This window comes from Talaromyces amestolkiae (genome assembly GCF_001896365.1).
Source record: "Talaromyces amestolkiae strain CIB chromosome Unknown scaffold7.1, whole genome shotgun sequence".
Classification (NCBI taxonomy): Eukaryota; Fungi; Ascomycota; class Eurotiomycetes; order Eurotiales; family Trichocomaceae; genus Talaromyces; species Talaromyces amestolkiae.
The window spans coordinates 197,620-215,704 of record NW_024468043.1 but is presented as its reverse complement, the minus strand read 5'-3'; the positions used below and the strand labels follow the sequence as shown (position 1 = coordinate 215,704).

At 47.4% G+C, this 18,085-nt stretch overlaps 7 protein-coding genes across 7 annotated transcripts; 6 read left to right on the top strand and 1 right to left on the bottom strand.

The window, feature by feature from the left end:
• Positions 1–537: 537 nt before the first annotated feature.
• On the top strand, positions 538–1,699 carry BHQ10_004136 (uncharacterized protein; the record flags this gene model as incomplete). Its single annotated transcript, XM_040876469.1, has 3 exons — positions 538–778; positions 1,029–1,110; positions 1,165–1,699. 3 exons carry the CDS (start codon positions 538–540, stop codon positions 1,697–1,699), a joined length of 858 nt encoding a protein of 285 aa, XP_040732640.1.
• Positions 1,700–5,182: 3,483 nt separating this feature from the next.
• On the top strand, positions 5,183–5,854 carry BHQ10_004135 (uncharacterized protein; the record flags this gene model as incomplete). Its single annotated transcript, XM_040876468.1, has 1 exon — positions 5,183–5,854. One exon carries the CDS (start codon positions 5,183–5,185, stop codon positions 5,852–5,854), a length of 672 nt encoding a protein of 223 aa, XP_040732639.1.
• A 396-nt stretch (positions 5,855–6,250) lies between these two features.
• Positions 6,251–6,943, top strand: BHQ10_004134 (uncharacterized protein; the record flags this gene model as incomplete). Its single annotated transcript, XM_040876467.1, has 1 exon — positions 6,251–6,943. One exon carries the CDS (start codon positions 6,251–6,253, stop codon positions 6,941–6,943), a length of 693 nt encoding a protein of 230 aa, XP_040732638.1.
• Positions 6,944–7,694: 751 nt separating this feature from the next.
• BHQ10_004133 (uncharacterized protein) lies at positions 7,695–9,230 on the top strand (the record flags this gene model as incomplete). The annotated part of the gene is made up of 1 exon (XM_040876466.1): positions 7,695–9,230. One exon carries the CDS (start codon positions 7,695–7,697, stop codon positions 9,228–9,230), a length of 1,536 nt encoding a protein of 511 aa, XP_040732637.1.
• Positions 9,231–11,568: 2,338 nt separating this feature from the next.
• BHQ10_004132 (uncharacterized protein) lies at positions 11,569–12,030 on the top strand (the record flags this gene model as incomplete). The annotated part of the gene is made up of 1 exon (XM_040876465.1): positions 11,569–12,030. The coding sequence occupies one exon, from the start codon at positions 11,569–11,571 to the stop codon at positions 12,028–12,030; it is 462 nt and encodes a 153-aa protein (XP_040732636.1).
• Positions 12,031–13,160: 1,130 nt separating this feature from the next.
• BHQ10_004131 (uncharacterized protein) lies at positions 13,161–14,279 on the top strand (the record flags this gene model as incomplete). Its single annotated transcript, XM_040876464.1, has 1 exon — positions 13,161–14,279. The coding sequence occupies one exon, from the start codon at positions 13,161–13,163 to the stop codon at positions 14,277–14,279; it is 1,119 nt and encodes a 372-aa protein (XP_040732635.1).
• Positions 14,280–14,604: 325 nt separating this feature from the next.
• BHQ10_004130 (uncharacterized protein) lies at positions 14,605–17,080 on the bottom strand (the record flags this gene model as incomplete). The annotated part of the gene is made up of 3 exons (XM_040876463.1): positions 14,605–15,202; positions 15,269–15,943; positions 16,002–17,080. The coding sequence occupies 3 exons, from the start codon at positions 17,078–17,080 to the stop codon at positions 14,605–14,607; spliced, it is 2,352 nt and encodes a 783-aa protein (XP_040732634.1).
• Positions 17,081–18,085: the final 1,005 nt, after the last annotated feature.

Sequence of the window (18,085 nt, the reverse complement as noted above, 5' to 3'; positions counted from 1 at the left end):
TAATAAGCTACAATATCATAATTCTAAGGAGTTTTGATGTAGAGCAATTAGCTCATAAAGCCTCAACTAATGGGCGTACGTCTCCTCGTTCAATTCGAAATCTCAACCGTATGCCTGTTCATGTCAACTAGACCGAACAGAACACAGCCCGAGCATCCCGTTGTCTCTACAGCAATTGACTACACATTTTATTACTCACATATAAATTATCCCGAGTGTTAGGGTCCGATGGTGAGATTTAATTCGTTCATCTCGACAGCGTAGAGACAGATTGGCGCGCTCACGTCGCCAAAACTATCCCCAAAATAGCTAGCGTTGGCGACGGTGGCGCAAAATTATATAGCAGCGAATTGGGAGTGCTACTTAGCTGAGACGCTTCAGTAGTTTGGTACGTAGTGCATCGGTTTATATAAAGAAGTCATAAGCATGCAGTCCCCTATATCTTGTCTGGAGAAAATCCATCAATTTGATTTATTTCTTCGCTCATTTTACACTACGTGACAGCACTTTTGTTAGCCTCGTTCACCAAACATTGAAATGTCTTGCCCCGATTGCTTTAGAGGCTCTGAAAGAACAGACGCAACACCTACTGGCCAGGTGATAACTCTTCATGGCCTTCCTACATACACCGCCAATCCCTCTACGGGAAAAATTCCGAAAGGAATTGTTGTCATAATTCCTGATGCCTTCGGCTGGGAGTTTGTCAACAATCGACTCCTGGTCGATGAATACGCACGAAAGGGAGACTTTACGGTTTTCATGCCGGACTTCATGAATGGTAAGTCCTTCTGCTTTCCATCTGATCTTTTGCTTCTGTTATTGCACCATAGCCTGGTAAATGTGGCATCGATTCATGGCATGGTGTTCTATGCCTGGAACACTTTCAGAGAAATAGCTCTATGTCGCGCGATGTAATGCAATGTCGGCAGCTGGGTAGCTACCTTTTATTGCAACGACTACTGGCTTCGTTCTCTCATCAATTGCAGGGACTAGGATTAGTGTACTTGCTAACAAGTACCTCACAATAGGCAATGCTTGCCCACTCTGGGTGATAGAGCCACTGGACACAGCCATGAGAACCGAATCTTTTATGGGCTTCCTCAAAAATTTGTATGACATTCATCATCATATCTGTCACCTTTCTAGACCTCTGATAGATAATAGGTACGATTTTATCCGTACGGTCTACGGCTTTGGACCCCATTTGATCAAGAACCGCATGAGTGTCACAATGCCGCGTGTCATAGATTTCCTCACGAAACTCCGCCAGGCGGAGGCCGCAAATCTCCCAGTCGGCGTCGCAGGCTTCTGTTGGGGTGGTCAGCATGCTGTCCACTTGGCGGCCGAAGCACCCAGCAATAGCAAAGCTCTTGTCGATGTCTTTTTCACAGCACATCCATCCTCACTTTCATTTCCAAAAGACATTGAAAAGATCAAGAAGCCGCTCTCGATAGCGGTCGGTGACAAAGACCCATTAATGACGCCAAAGCAAGCCGAGGAGACGGAGGCGATACTGCGGAAGAACAAGGTGGAGCAGGAGATTGTGATTTTCGAGGGCGCTGGACACGGATTTAGTGTGCGGATAGATCGCACAAATCCGAAGCAGACAGAACAAGCGATACAGGCTGAGGTACAAGCAGTTAGATGGTTTGCCAAGCATTTCGAGATGGTACGCTCTGGAGATGCAGGCACTGTGTGAGAACCCAGAGTCCAGAGTGGCTCGTCAAAGCCACTAGCAAGATTTCAATATTAGCACTTATTGTCATTAACCACATACCTGTATATCATTGGCCTTATCTAGCCTATTGTATATTCTCAAACTAATATTTGTCCAAGCTTGGGTACAGCGCAAGGATGTTAACTGCCTAGGTGCCAAAGCGTGTGCATAGCCAAAAGTATTGGTAGGTCGGCCGCCCATCGACAATTTTGCAAGCGACTATGTTCTAAGTTAAGTTAACTAAATTAGGCTAGTTGATGTGCTAACTAAGATTACAGTAAAGTACTAGTACGTATTTGGAGGGGGCTGGACGCCAAATGCACCCTGAGGTCCGGAATCAATGATTTCTCGTACACTAATCTCGATTAGGAACATCTTTTTGGTTCAGCCTTTTATTCGGTTCACTAAGGTGGGGGATCGTGAGGAATCGAAATTACTCGAGAGGCACGTTGAATCACAATATCGTTCATTTGGCTATACCCAGCGCTTTGATTCATTATTTTTAGACAAGCTATCAGGCCTGGCTCCGCTCAGCCACAGCTTGCTGCGAAAGATCGTATGTGTGACCGCGGCACCTAGAGCTACTTATGTAAAATCTGCGGGAAGGACCTTGAGTTTCTATAAGAGGATTGAAACATACCTGCCCAGTCACAGGCCTTCGATCCTCAGGGACAGAAGAGCGGCTGCTCTTAAGAAAATACCAGCGAGTTCAACGACTCCCCACATCGGCCCATCTTATATCACTTACATAGCAGTATGTTTGAGGACAAAACTGGCCGAACAACACCACAGATTGCTCGAACAGTTCGCGGATATGATCGTTGCGAAAAATGCAGGTACGCATTTCGGATCGTCATAGGTTCAAGTTTTATGCTCATAGGTTACAGATCCCAGCATGTGAAATGCGATGGGGTTCGGCCTGTGTGTACACGGTGCCATGGAAAGGGATATGCCTGTATTTATGTTCCCAAAAGGTCGCCATGGACAGTATACGCGTCTACAAGTAGCGCATCTCGATCAACAACCGACTACAACTCAAACTTATCGCTTGCAACCCATCCCAAGGCGTCACTGAATCAGTCTGTTGCCAGTCTGCCGAGCAGGCAAGACTGGTCTGGCGTGTTTGTAGATGTGCACGCATTAATGCAGTACTGTAAGAAACGCACACCGATAGAAAAAGTACGACGGCTCATTTTCATGTTCAGTTATACCTATTGATGCAGGCTACGTGCCCAGCGGCTATCTCAAAGAAATAACCACATCGAAAGACTTGATCGTCAGCTATGCTTCTTTACCAGCGTTGTATCAGTCAATACTTAAAAGAAAATTCGAGACCGACCCGGCTGTTCTCTCCATCCGCGGAAGCGTTCTGGAATCTATAAACAAAACACTGCGAACAAGTAGCAGCCAAATTGACGATTACACGATAATTAGCATAAAACACCAACTATACTACGATTGCTTTATCTCCTCGAAACCGATCATACTCGCACACCTAGATGGGCTATACCAAATCGTTCGTATGCGAGGCGGCCTACATACGCTCGGGCTTGATGGAGATCTGGCTCACATGCTTAAAGTGTAGGCTATCTGGATATCAAGATCTCAGCTAAGATTACTGACAGCTGCAATAGACATGTACTCATGGCTTATGTCATTACCGAATGTCCGCCGCCGATGGAGTATCTCCGATATAAGACTCACTGCAGTAATCCTGTGGAAACGATAATCCCTGTGAATCTTGCGTACTGCCCTCTAATGGTATCGCCTGGTGGTCACAGACCAGTCATAACAACAACCGACGATCCGCAGGGAATGCTTGAACAGATAATATATCTTCTGCAACAACTGACTGAGAACTTCCTTCACCCCAATCCCTTATCTAGCACTCGGCAGGAAACACTCTACCTACAGATTCTCAAAAGCCCTGTCTCATGGTTCAGCCCATCAATTTCTCCAATGACATGGATTTACGAGTCGTGTCGCCTAGCTGGGATAATATTTGCGGCAGCAATCAGACATGGTGTCCCAATTTCTCGTGCGGCTCCCTTAGCGGCTCAGGACCTTAATGAGGAGCTTTTGCTAGAGAATCTCTGCCAAGCTATATATCGCTCTCCTTATTCTAGCCAACCATTCTGGGGAGAATTGGGAGGATGTTTTCTGTGGGTTTCGCTGGTCTCCGCGGCCCTCAGTCAGTGTGGTATTGACGCAGATTCCCCCCGAGACCACCTTTACTGGAGCGCGAAATCAAGGCGTGCCTCCCTGATTGTTCCCTTTTCCTTTGCGACTAAACTATTCCATGCAAAAGCGTCTTCGGTTCACGCTTTTCACATTACAGAAATCATGATCCTTGTCCAGGAGAAACTTGCCATGAGTGCTGAACATAGGGAAGGACGTTGAGGAGCCTGTTATAATATCTTTTTTCAATACCACCTGATATCAGTAAAATCAACGGTCCTGCATAAAAAAGCTCCTGATATGAAAAAATTGTGATTTATATCACAACCTACTACCGGCTCCCTGAACTATGAACTGTATCATCGAGGCGATCTTCTTCGTGTCGGCGGGCCTCGGCCTATGCACGGTCATGGCTCTGGGGTATTGTCTGAAAGTTGCTTTGGTAACGGTTGGAAACCACGTATAGCCAGAGTTAGAAAATTAATTAGAGGAATCATCTCACGTTAGGGTTCTCGGAAGTAATATTGAACTATGTTGATACAGTTTGAGATGTATTCGATACGTAATACTGTATTATTACTTGGTATTTACAAGCTAGCTATGTAAAGTGGCGTAATGTGGCTTCTGATCTGCACGGCTAACCCCAGATCTAACGAATCAGAGACCAAAAGTCAGACCCGCAACGTTAGGCCTGCCGTCGATTTATTCCCCGCTGTCTCCATATGTACCTATTCTCCAGGTACCTTTGACAGATTGTTCGTGTCGAGGTTCCAAGAGTATATAGACATGATGTTGAAAAGGCCTCACAGAGTCTCGACAGACCTATTGATCATGAGAAACAATGTCTGCCGTGTCCAATTAATACAGTTGGTGTTACCTACTATTGGCTGTACCGTCTGCTTGTCTCAGATTAGTGACCACTGATCTTCAAAGATCGTCAAATCCAGCGTACAAAAACGTGAGACCAAGAGATGTATCTCCTTTTTAATGGAAACAGCTCTAGTATATGTACCGAGCATGTCTTTCTTCGGGGCTATGTATGGATCACGTTCGCTGGGGATAATAATGACGTGTGTAAAACATGTCTTATACTTTCTTTTGGAATTTAAGTCCAAATATCGACTCGCAACGAACATAACTACTTATTAAAATAGCCTGTCAGGTACATTTCTAGTATTTATATACCGTTACCATCGTCACTTCATCAGCAATTTTACTATCGTCTGTCCTCGACACAAACAAGTTCTTTACATTGCTAAGATATTCGATCTACGTCAACGCTTGGAAATGAAGCTCAACACAGTTCTTGCCTGGAGTGGCATCTTCGCTTCCGCGCTATCCGCTCCGGGAGCAGCTTTCTCCTCTACAGTCTTGACAACTACAACGTCCACCGTGACCACCGGCTCAGCCAGTACAGCATACACATTTTTATCGGGCAATCCTCCATCATCAACACCTTCTCCAACGGCAGCCGCTGCAAAGCATAAGCGTGCAGAAGAGCACAAAGGTCACCCAACGGTTACTAGCACCATCACTGAATTTACCACCATCGCGGCCCCTGCTACAACCAGCACTCTTTACCCCTGTGCCAGTCCCTTCCCATCTCTGACACCCACATTGCCATACGGCGACGCCACGCTTCCAAGCAACTTTACAACCGAGAATAGTCTTTTCTATGTGTCGAGCACGACCGAGGGTGCCTCTGCCCAAGCCTGCTGCAATGCGTGCTTCTTTGAGCTGGCCAATTGTATCCAGGCATATTGGTATAGCTACGAAGGATGTGTTGTGTCGCTGGCCACCAACTCTTCGCTCGCGGGATCAGCGTCCGGGGAGCAAGTCAGCACGGCTTGTCCGGCAGGTATCTTCAACGGATTGACCTATGAACAAGACACGGATCCTGCATTCAGAAGCACAGGAAACATCGTGGGGCCCTGTGGTCAGACTTATAACGATCTTTGAACTATATGACGTGCATGGTTTGCGACGGGGCGTTTACTGGGAAAGAATGTAATAATGACTTATATGTAACAGATGAGAATCAATAATATGAATGATTTATCGAGATGGTCTGAAATTCAAGGGTTAGGGTTATGACGACTGACAGGCGCGTGGCATTTCTCATCTTATCTTATCGCGAGCCTACGTCATCAGCCACAATCGTAACGGTCAAAATCTTGCAGTAAACAAGAATATAAAAATGACTGAAATCTAACAATTTAATTCTCCGATTCGTCCTTTACAATATTTTTTATATTCCTATTAGCTATTTTTCTGCGGGTTACATGCTGACGGTCTGTTTGTTATACTACTACTACTGTTAAGCTATTCGAACTTGAAGATATATATACGGACAACATGTCGCTCAACAGTGTCACGAAGGGTGTCGGTAGCACTGCTGGAAACCTCAACAAGACAGTCGACTCTGCCAAAAAGGGTGACGTCTCTTCAACCGTCAAGAATACCAAAAAGCATGTCGACACAACAACTAAAGACCTTACTGGAATCTCGGTGCCCGGCGAATTTCCCAACAATGACAGAGCCAACGACAAGAAAGCACAGGAGATGCCCCAGGTTTCCATACCATCGATTTCGTCCATGTTTCAGTGGTTGATGGACAAGTTTGAGTCGACGGTCAAGGACTTCATTTCTCGATMCCTGCCGCAACAGCGCCAAGAAGCTATCTATAAGTCAGCCATGTCGCGTCCCATGGCGACAACGTTTATAATTTGTCAGTTGATTTGCTGTGGCGTTCCACTATTAGTCTTCATGGCTGGAGTATTCATCTTTGCTGCCGTTGCGATCTTACTCTGGGCTATCTTGTCGCTACTGGTCCTCGGTCCCGTTCTTTTGGTGACGGGCTGCACGGGTTTCCTCATGTGGGGATGGGGCTGGCTTTTCTATTCTTTCATCAGATGGGTTGATCAACGATTTTTGGGCGGAGTGCTTTCGAGATTCTTCTTGCCGCTGGCCTCTGGTCCAGATGACGACGCAAAATCTGCCGAGGGCGGTGATCAGGGTTCAGGCAGCAGCGAGAAGAAGAAGCCTTGATCAACAAAACAGGATAGGTTGGGGTGGGTTGAATGATGGGATCAGTCATCTTTTTTGATATTTGTCGATTTACTTCACATGTACCTATTTACTTCTGTACGCAGGGTTGTCCTGTGATGTTGTATTCTACGACTTTACGATGTGCGAGACTCAAATTGCTTAACAGACCATAATGCATTTGAACTTATTGCATTGATCAAAATTGAGCTTTCTCTTTGTGAGTCACTGGCTCAGGCATCAATGGAATGCCTGGTTCCGTGGTGGTTGCCTGCAATTGACGTCCAGGCAATAATGCTCTTTCCTCAACCCCAAACTGCGACCATCTTCAGTCATCCTCTCCTGCGACAGCAAGATGAACGGAACTTCAGGCTGCCATTCGATTATGAAGTCTCTTTGCCACAACAAACTCAATGAACCCATGGTTCTCGTCAGTCAGAAACACAATCCACAAGTCAATGGGGGATGTAACCTGAGAATCTTATATGCCTGCGTAGGCAGGTATCCCAATTGCAAAGTCGATTCGAGGTTTCTGACTGAAACCTGGGGTATATAGTGGGCGTAAGGTGTTGATCTCTTTCTCGTTTCCTTCTTCACCCGCTCGCTCTTCTCGCTCAAACAATTTACATTGTTTAATCGCATTCCAATACACAAGCTTCAGTTGCTCAAACAAGCCACTTACAATTTCGACTTATTCTGACACACCAACAACTAGTCTGAACATCTTACATTGATAACAAGCCGAAAGCTCTCAATGTACGCCCTTCGACCTTTCTTCATAGCCTTCGGGCTCATCATCGGCGTCGTCTCTTACGAGCACTCTCCAACCAACGCGTCTTACCCCTGGAGCGAGCGCATTGACTTCCCGCTCATCCCTGTTGCTGTTTCTATGATTCCAAAGTCCGGAAATCTTCTGGTTTGGTCTGCTTACAAGAACGAAACTTTCGGTGTCGATGCATCCGGTGTCACTCAAACAGCTATCTACAACCTCACCGACGGCACAGTAAACCGCTACTCTATCGATCACACCGAGCACGACATGTTCTGTCCTGGAATCAGTTTGGACTTCCAGGGAAATATCATTGTTTCTGGTGGCGACACTGAAGAAAAGACTAGTATCTATGACGGACAGTCTTGGAAAGCTGCAGCTGATATGCAAATACCACGCGGCTACCAAGCTTCTACAACAATCACTGACGGACGCATTTTTACTATCGGAGGTTCTTTTAGTGGTGGGATTGGTGGCAAGAACGGAGAAATCTATGATCCTGAGGCTGACAAGTGGATCATGCTGCCTGGATGCTCTGCTGAACCCATGCTCACCAACGACGCCGGAGGTCTGTACCGTTCGGACAACCACGCCTGGCTGTTTGCATGGTCCAATGGTTCTGTATTGCAAGCTGGGCCTAGCCCCAAAATGCACTGGTTCGACACTCGGGGAAATGGATTCACAACCTTTGCCGGAACTCGAGCTAATGATAGTGATGCCATGACCGGTACGGCCATCATGTATGATGCTGGAAAAGGCAAGATTCTTACCTTGGGTGGTGCTCCTTCATACAATGACAGTCTAGCTACTTCCAATGCTCATATCATCACAGTGCGCAAGCCGGGAGAGCCCGTAAGCGTCGAAACGCTCGACAACATGCATTCTGCCCGCGCATTCGCCAACTCTGTGATCCTACCAGATGGCAGGGTATTTGTTGTCGGTGGTCAGAGTCATCCCATCGTATTCACCGACGGAAACTCCAGCATGGTCCCGGAGATGTGGGATCCTAAGACGAAAAAGTTCACCGAACTGCCCGCACTGCCGACACCACGGAATTATCACAGCACCGCGCTTCTTCTACCCAATGCCACAGTTTTCGTTGGCGGTGGCGGTCTCTGCCCCTGGAAGTGCGATATCAATCATTTGGACGCGCATATCTATACACCCCCCTACTTTTTTGAGTCTGATGGCGTCACGCCAGCTACACGCCCCATCATCACGCATATTCCCAACCCCATCCTCAAAGTGGGCCAGACTCTCAACGTGACGCTCTCGAAGCCCGTCGAATCCTATCAAAAGCTTACATTCTCCATGATACGCATGGCCAGCTCGACACACACAGTCAATACTGATCAACGTCGGGTGAACGTGTCTCCACAAGCTGCCACATCAACTCTGTTCACTCTTGGGTTGCCGCGCGACCCTGGTGTGCTGCTTCCAGGTTATTGGCATCTATTCGCCATGCTCAATGGCGTTCCCAGTATCGCCGAGACGATTCTGGTCGAGCCTCCTCTGGCATAAACACTCAGTTGGACTCACACGGAATATTTCTATATATCGGGTTTCCTCCGAATTAGCATACTCACGAAGGAGATTGTTTCCATGGTTGGAAAATTGTTTCATGTACCACCATCACATCCTGTATTTTACAAGAGTCTTGAACATGGAGACTGATAAAATCAATATACACGTATTGAAATAGTTTTCCATTTCACATCATCATCATATACCGATCACTCTTTAAAATTTCATCACTGTAAATCGTAAAGCCCTAGTCAAATAATGTTAGCAAAGGGACGGCAATTTCCGAGTTGTACAAATAAAGGTGCATAGAAGCGTGGGATTATGCGGTTTTCAATTGAGTTAGTGTGGATAAGGTGTAATGGCATGATGCCCCGATTTGCGAACATCGCGTTGTTGTGATAGCAATACGCCCCTTTTCCAACAACCACACAGTGAAGAAGATCAAAAAACCGTTCTTGTCACTTGGATACTTGAACAAGGTCCCTAGGTAATGAGAAGAGAGTGATAGAGAGGAGAAAATGAGTTGAACTGGCTACGCACCGACTAGCATTCTGTAATTTCTCTTCTTCATATATTCGACTGATCAGCCTGACGAATCAATCCCCTCTGTTTCCTTCGTATGGGTACTCCCTCCATATACTCTAGACACAGTCTCATCAGAACTGTTTGCTAATATAATACAATAGGACTCTGATGACAACTACTATGAAAATTGCCAAACTAAAAAGGAGGAGGTCGTCATTCAACCAAGACAGAAAGGAATGCGATCTGGTGACTCATCGTCAATCGATAATACAGGGCAGACAGGGTAGCCTCTGGGCGTACAGATGATGGTCGACAGCTCCTCAAGGCCTTGAAGACGATGAACAAGAAGATAGCAGAATCGGATTCGGATTCGGATTCGGAATGAAGCTTTCGGAAGATGATCAGGAGGGAGATCACGCCCACTGAAGAGAATGTGTCGACGGCTGGTTATGAAGACTTAGGGAAACGTTTCTGTATGGGCTTGTACTGTTCTTTGAATCTGACTCATTGTTGGCAAATAACTAGTTACATAGTAAGTATCGATAGTTGATCACCAGTTGCCTAGAAAACTGCCTGGTGTAGTCCATATCGGGCTAGCCTATCGACACACGATTAGTCTTGGTGAGTCACGTACGCTAAGCCCGATCTAGAAGGACGGAATGACGGATTGGCCCACCTTCCGCCGCCACCGCCTGGCTTCTCAGCCAACCAGCGGGCATCTCGTTGTGGGGACCTCAGAAAATCCGTCAGAATCTTTTGGGTGTTGATATGTCCGCCACCTTTATATCTAATCAACTTTTGGCCTCTTTTTGTTCGATTCATACCTCATTTTGCCATTTTTATCATCTTTTGTACAGAAACCACCCGAGAAATCGAGAAATTGCGTGTCACCGGTGAATTTACAAGAAACTTACAAGCAATCGATCAACAACAAACACCATCACGTCGCTAAGAGAGCCTGTTACGAGCATTTCTGAGACGAGCATGAGCGCCGCCGAGGCTGCACTCGTTACTCCTGTAGTGGCCAGTTCAGACAACAGCACCAGAGGACACTCACGATTTCGCGGACGAGGACGTGGAGGACCTGGACGAGGTTCTCATCGAGGTCGAGGACGCGGTCAGAGTCGAGGCCAAGGTCGAGATGGAACAAATGAAGCTTCTGGTGTTATGCCATCAGTTGCCGCTGAGACACAGGTAATACAACAACAACCGAGAAATCTAGCACAACGACAGCCCCGACAAAGTAGACACCGCGAACAGACGCAAGACACTCCGACGGAAGGAAACACGACTACAAACACATCTAGCGACCGCCCCCCGCGGAGAAGAAATCGAAAACCAGCAATTACACATACACATGATCGGCCTCCGACGCAGGTAGGCGGTAGGTCGTTCGGCGGTCGGTTAACAAGAGGTGATAGAGATACGACGGCGAATACGTCATTATCTACCGCAACAAGCAGTGTCGAACATGATCAATTGCACGCGGACGTCCCCGAATTTGTTCCCGGTCAAGTACATTCTCACCATGTAAATGATTCCAAGTCCGGATCACAGCCCATAAAAAAGGCTTACAACCACCCACCTAAAGTGACGACGAAATCAGCTGCCCCCGATATCGCCACCAGAACGCACGAAGATATTGCGAACGGATTATATGAATGTCCTATCTGTACCAATGAACTCGGTCGAAAGTCGCGTGTCTGGTCATGCGGTCTGTGCTGGACGGTATTCCACCTGAGCTGTGTTAAAAAATGGTCAAAGAATGAAGGTTCAGCTTTTCAGCAGCGTCAAGCTGAGAACGGTGAGGATGTTCAGCGAATGTGGCGCTGCCCCGGATGTAACCTTCCTCACGATGTCTTTCCATCGAGTTATTCATGTTGGTGTGAGAAGGAGGTCGATCCTCGCCCGTTACCTGGAATCCCTCCTCACTCCTGTGGACAAACATGCTCTCGAAGTCGAAAAAGGTGCCCTCATCCTTGCGATTCGACCTGTCACGCCGGGCCCTGTCCACCATGTACCGCTATGGGCCCAACACAAGACTGTTTTTGCGGAAAGAATTCAACGACGAAGCGATGTCTCGACACCGATTACACTAACGGTTGGAGCTGTGGAGAGATTTGTGGCGATTTGCTCCCTTGCGGTAAACACACATGTCCGCGACCTTGTCACGAAGGTCTTTGCGGATCTTGCGAAGAAAAAGTTGACGCCCGTTGCTACTGCGGGAAAGTCGAGAATCAGATTTTGTGTAGCGCCACCGAAGAGGAAATAACAAGCGAGATATCTGATGCTTCTGATGCGTTGGACACATGGGTTGGTTCTTTCAAGTGCGGTGAAGTCTGCAATCGCCCATTTGACTGTGGTGTTCACTTTTGCCAAAAGGAATGTCATCCACAAGATCGTAACCAACCTCACTGTCCACGATCGCCGGATGTTGTTCTACGCTGCCCATGCGGAAAGACACCTTTGTCCAGGATTGAAGGGTTCTCTCCCAGGACCTCCTGCGAGGACCCCGTTCCCAATTGCTCGGAGCCATGTGGGAAGACCTTACCTTGTGGGCACTCATGCCCTATGATTTGCCATACTGGTCCTTGTCGCCCATGTTTGATCAGTGTCGCAATTGATTGCCGATGTGGTCGTAATTCTTTCAAGACTGTCTGCCACCAGTCGAACATCGAACCTCCCCAGTGTTTTCGCGTTTGCAAGGCCACAATGAGCTGTGGACGACATACTTGCGCAGAGCACTGTTGCTCTGGCGAACGAAAGGCCATCGAGAGACAGACAACAAAACGCAAACCGAGACCGCTTGGCACTATGCAAAACCGTGCGACCGAGAACGACATTGAAGCTGAGCACATCTGTACGCGTATTTGTGGTCGTATGTTGAAGTGTGGTCGACACACTTGTCCTGAACTCTGTCACAAAGGGGCCTGTGGAACTTGCCGAGAAGCAATTTTTGAAGAAGTTTCCTGTCATTGCGGTCGCTCTGTATTGTACCCTCCGCTTCCATGTGGCACAAACCCGCCCCCGTGCCGCTATGACTGTGAACGACCTAAAGCCTGCAACCATCCCCAAACGCCGCACAACTGCCACACGGACAACGAAGAATGCCCCAAATGTCCTTTTCTTACAGAGAAGAATTGCTTATGCGGTAAAAAGCTTCTCAAGAACCAGCCATGCTGGTTGACTGAACCTAGGTGCGGTATGGTCTGTGGTGAGACTCTCAAATGTGGATCTCATACATGCCAGAAACAATGTCACCGACCAGGAGAGTGTGAGGATGCATTGGAGCCGTGTAAGCAAGCGTGTGGAAAAACCAAGAGACTATGTGGACATCCTTGTCCCGAACCATGTCATGCGCCGTTCGCATGCACGGAAAAGGAACCATGTCCGACCATGGTTATGATAACTTGTCCTTGTGGTCGACTTCGTAAGGAGAAGCGCTGCAATGCCGCTCGATCTGTAGCTAGCAAAGGACAGACCATTCAAAGCGAGACTTCACCAGCTGCCGCGAGTTTGAAATGTGATGACGAATGTGTCCGACTTGAACGGAACAGAAATCTTGCGTCGGCCTTGAAGGTTGATATCGACCAGTCCACAACCCTGGCTCAGAATAGTTCATCTCAATTGCCCAGCAGTACCATGCCATACTCGGAAGAGACGCTTGATTTGTATGTTCAAATCTCGTCATCAGCCACGCTCTCCACTCTCCAGGACTACGAAGCGACACTCCATAGTCTAGCAGCAAGCGCCACTCAAAGGTCAGTTCGATTCCAACCTGCCAAAGCTCCTCTTCGTGCATTTGTGCACTCTCTTGCGGCAGACTGGGGATTTGCCTCTGAGAGCTTTGATCCTGAACCTCATCGTCATGTCTTTGTTCTGAAACCAACACAATGGACCTCTCCCGGTCTAGGGCTTGGTTCAGGGATTGGTATTCGAGGAATATCCGTCGGTGAATGCGTGCGAATTCGCGATCGTGAACTTTTCAAGGAGCGAGAAGCTCGGCGCGTTGCAGCCGCCGAGGCCAAAGCATTGAAGGACGCTCTCAAGGCAACATCTACTGAAACTGGGGATGGTAGTGGGGGGTGGGCGCAAGTAGCTTCCACACGAAAGAAACAAACGGAAAACAACTCGCCTGCCAATCTGACACGCTCAGGCACACCACTGGCTGCACTTGGTGGTCGAGGCTTCGGTACAGGATCGATGTACGCTGCTTTGGGGCTTGATGTGTCATCCTCTTTTAACAGCGCCAATAACAGTCCGTCTAAGAAGAAAGACGGCCTTCTTGTCCTCCGTTCAGGAGTCGGATCTTCTAAAAAGAAATCCGAGCAACCCCAACAAAATCTTGAGGACCTTGCGGACAGTTGGGAGGAACAAGTCGAGCAGGAGGAACAACAGGAGAAGGAAGAGGAAGAAAGACGGCGATCTAGCGAAGAAGCAGAGCGATTGGAATCTGATCAGCACACGCCGGTGGAAGATGAGAATATTGGGGTTGATGTTGGTGTTGTTTCATCGCAATAAGTGGTACATGGTTATCATGTGTAGATATGATGCATTTACGATACATTGTCATAAGGTTCATCCAATATCCCGTTTTTAGCGACATTGAGGTGTTTTATTTGGCGTTAGAAAAGAATAGACTAGGATATACATTAGAATGTCAAGTGCTACCTTCAGCTATCATGTTGATTAGTATGCAATATTTAAAAGCATTCTATCGGCGATCAAGCGATGACTATTGAGATCTAGAACGTGGTTAATGGATTGGTCTAGACAGAGTCTGCCGAAACCGCTACTTCACAATCTAACGATGATGTATGTACATGGCCTGGCCGTGTTGTCGAGCTCAGAATAAACGCTGAGTAGCAATCGACAGACTAGGCGGCAAATCATCCGCACTTTTACCCCATGTACTAGCAGTCTCGTTTGAGCCAACTGTCAACTCGAGAGTCTGGCCCTCGAGGAAGAATTCATGGCTTATCCAATTTTTCGTATATGTCTTACCATTCAGCGTCGCATTCATGATGTAAATGTCAGTATACGTCGGATCGAAGTTCGTGACACGAATTGTTGCCGTCTTCTTGGTCTCCGGGTGAGTGATATTGACGGATTCGAAGAATGGGCTTGAGATGAGGTACACATTCTGACCTGCGACTGGGAACATGCCCAATTGCGAGAATATAGAGAATGAAGCCATGGCGCCGGAGTCGTCGTTGCCTGGTAGACCTGATTCGCTAGCATTGAAGGATGACGGGATGTAGCTATGCGCGCGTTTGGTGGATAGACCGGGACGACCTGCGTAATGATAGGAATATACGGAGAGGAAGACAGGCTCATTGCTAATGTCGGCTATCCCAGACTCGTAGTAATAGTCAAGTCGCGAGATGAATTGATCTGCGCCACCGAGGGTGCTAATCAGAGAACTCATGTCGTGAGGTACATAACTATGATTGATTAGAAAATGTTAGTCACGATATGAATGCAGAAAAAGAGGAACAAAGGATACATACAATTGATATTCCCAAACACTAGATTCAAATGTCTCGGACGGGTTAGAAGTCAGGGAGCAAAAGTCAGTCAATGGACTGCAAGCGATGGGGTCTTGAAAACCCCAGGTACCATTCAGGTACTTGGGTTGGAAAAATCCCACAAAACCAGTGTCAGTTCCGTTGATAAAAGAAGTTTGGTCTGCTTTGAAAATATTCTGCCAATTCGTTGACCGAGAAAGATATTTTGTAGAGTTGGCCTTGCCCAGACCCTTCCCAACCACACCGACACAATAATCGTTATAGGCGTACTCAACTGTGCGTGAGATTGAGCGAGAGTTGGTTCCGAATCCTAAATAGTCAAAATCTAGATAAGGAATATAGTTGACGCTCTTCCAGCTTTGCAAACCACCACGTCCCTGTACAGACCATTCTAGGGGCTCATTTTCGGCATCATTTACTAATGCGTCATAGGCGAGGCTCCAATCGATCCCGGTAAGGTTCTTCACGAAAGCATCAGCCAGAACCACATCGGCATTAGAGCCGCCTTGAGTCCATCCTTTGCAAAGACTCATGCGGCAATCAGGAAGCCAGCCCTCGTGCTTGTAAATGTCCACCAAACTGCGAACCATTTGTGATTGTGCACTTGGATCGACGATTGTCAACAGTGGGTACTGAACTCTGAAGGCGTCCCAAATGCTGAAATATATTAGCCTTTCAAATTAACTGGTAGGAACAGAAGTTTTGGTAGGCCTACCAATAATACGAGTCGAAGTAAGGCTCATCGCTGTTCCAGAGAGGATTTTCACCGGTGTAATTCTGCGGAGACAGCATCGTTCTGTAGATACCACTCCAGAACAGCTTTTGCAAATCCTCACTCACACCTGTCGCATTGACAGACACGGGACTGAGCTTCTCTCTCCACGCTTGCTCAGCGGCAGATTGGATGTCTGCGAAATTTGAGGTCGGTTCGGGAATTTCTGTTTCGGCGTTTTGACAAGCTTTCTCGGTACTGACCAGACTGACTCCTACACGAGCATATAACGTATTGTTCGATAGACTATCGAAAGTGACGAAGCCGCCGGCTTCCAGGTAGAAAAGATTGAAACCACGAGTGACGAAAAGATCCTTGACTACTGTACCAGCTCGATTGTTCACCCAGATGCCAGTATCGTTAACGCTACCGCCTGCAAAATCAACGCACACGAACGACTCGTAGTAGCCTGCACCAAAGCTTGGCAGGAACGTTCCATTTGCACGGATACGGCCAGTGGTTTCATCGACACTAATTGTAGCATTTTGCCTACTTTGCCATAGATCGGTTAGATCGAGAAGCACAAAGGGCTTAGTTCCAGTGCTGTTAGCGAATGCACTTTGAAAGTTGAATCTATAAAGTGCCGCGTGCTGAGTGGCTGTCATTTCCGCAGCAATGCCATTAGCCAATTCCAAGCCAAAATMCCCTGGGCTGGCCTTGACAGACGAGTTGTCATAGTTGACAGCACGCGAGCCAATCAAAAAGTTGCAGTTGTCAATCACATCGTCTGGGCAAATCTGGGGTAAAATTGGAAAATTTCCCAAGGATGGATTGCCTCCGGTGCCTGAATCATGCATGGCTGAAAATCCAGTCACACCACTGCCGTCAGTAGCAAAGCCACCTGTATTCAGACCATTGACGTCGGCGACAGGCTTGGCCATGCCGTAAGGCAAGGTAGCTCCGGCGAACACGTTTCCGCCATTATTGGTACCGATCAATGGATCAACGAAGCTCAACGGGTCAAAGTCAGCTCGGACAAAAGCTGCAAGAAGAATGCTAGCAGCCCAGTGCTTGTTTGTCATTATGTTGGCAACAAGTAGTGGCTAGTAGACAATGACAAGGGAGAGGAGGAGGGAAAAAAAGAAGCACGAGAGACAAGCAAAGCTCCCACATTTTTTCAATGACGATCAGCTTTGGCGGGGCATGCAGGCTAAGTCCGCGAAGATGGGCGTTGGTCAATTGATAGGGCATTCTGCAGGCCACAGCGGTATATTCCTTGGAGCTGTTGATTCTGGGGTAACATCGGCGAGAGGATCATTCCTTAGTCCTGCGCTAGGCTTTATATGGCTAGTACAATAACACGCGTACGGTATTGACGTGTATAGACTGTAACGTTACAGAAAACCCTAATCCTCGGTGGTTCGAGCGCCTCAGGCAGCAAACATATCGCATGGGCATATCCGTATATCCGGACATCCGACATCCCAACTAGCGGCCCGATCCTTCAGGCACCGCCAGCCGTTCTGCAAAGTGAATTCTTCGTTCCTCATACTCAGCATATAGATGTCCAAGCCTTGCTTTCAATGACAAGATTACTATAGTAATTGGATTGTGAACGATCACGCAAGCAGAGGGCGGAATACCCCCTTTCTTCTAGAACAAGAGATTCGCAAGCCTTAATAATTGAAGGGACCCACAGCGGAAGAGTCCGAAAGTCCGAGAGGGACCTGACAAATCACACAAATCTCCGACGGCCAATCGGAGCAGACTTCGGCTTTAAAATCTATAAGAGTTTTTGCAACAGGCCCCCGAACGGCTTATCAGATTCCACTCCCGATATTGTATAAAAAGCTCTAGCCTGCTTTCCGTATCTTGGGCTTTTCTCCACCCATCCGTGTACATTTTTGTAAATATTTCTTCTCCATAAACCCACCTTTAAACTTAGAAAAGCATGATTTGAGAGCGACTCTTTCCGCCTCGGCTTCGTGTACCTAGGTCCGCAACCGCGTCGCCAATAGAATCTGATATTTCAGACTGATTGTAAACAGGCTGGAGACGTTTTCATTCATAGCTAGTGAGCCCACAAT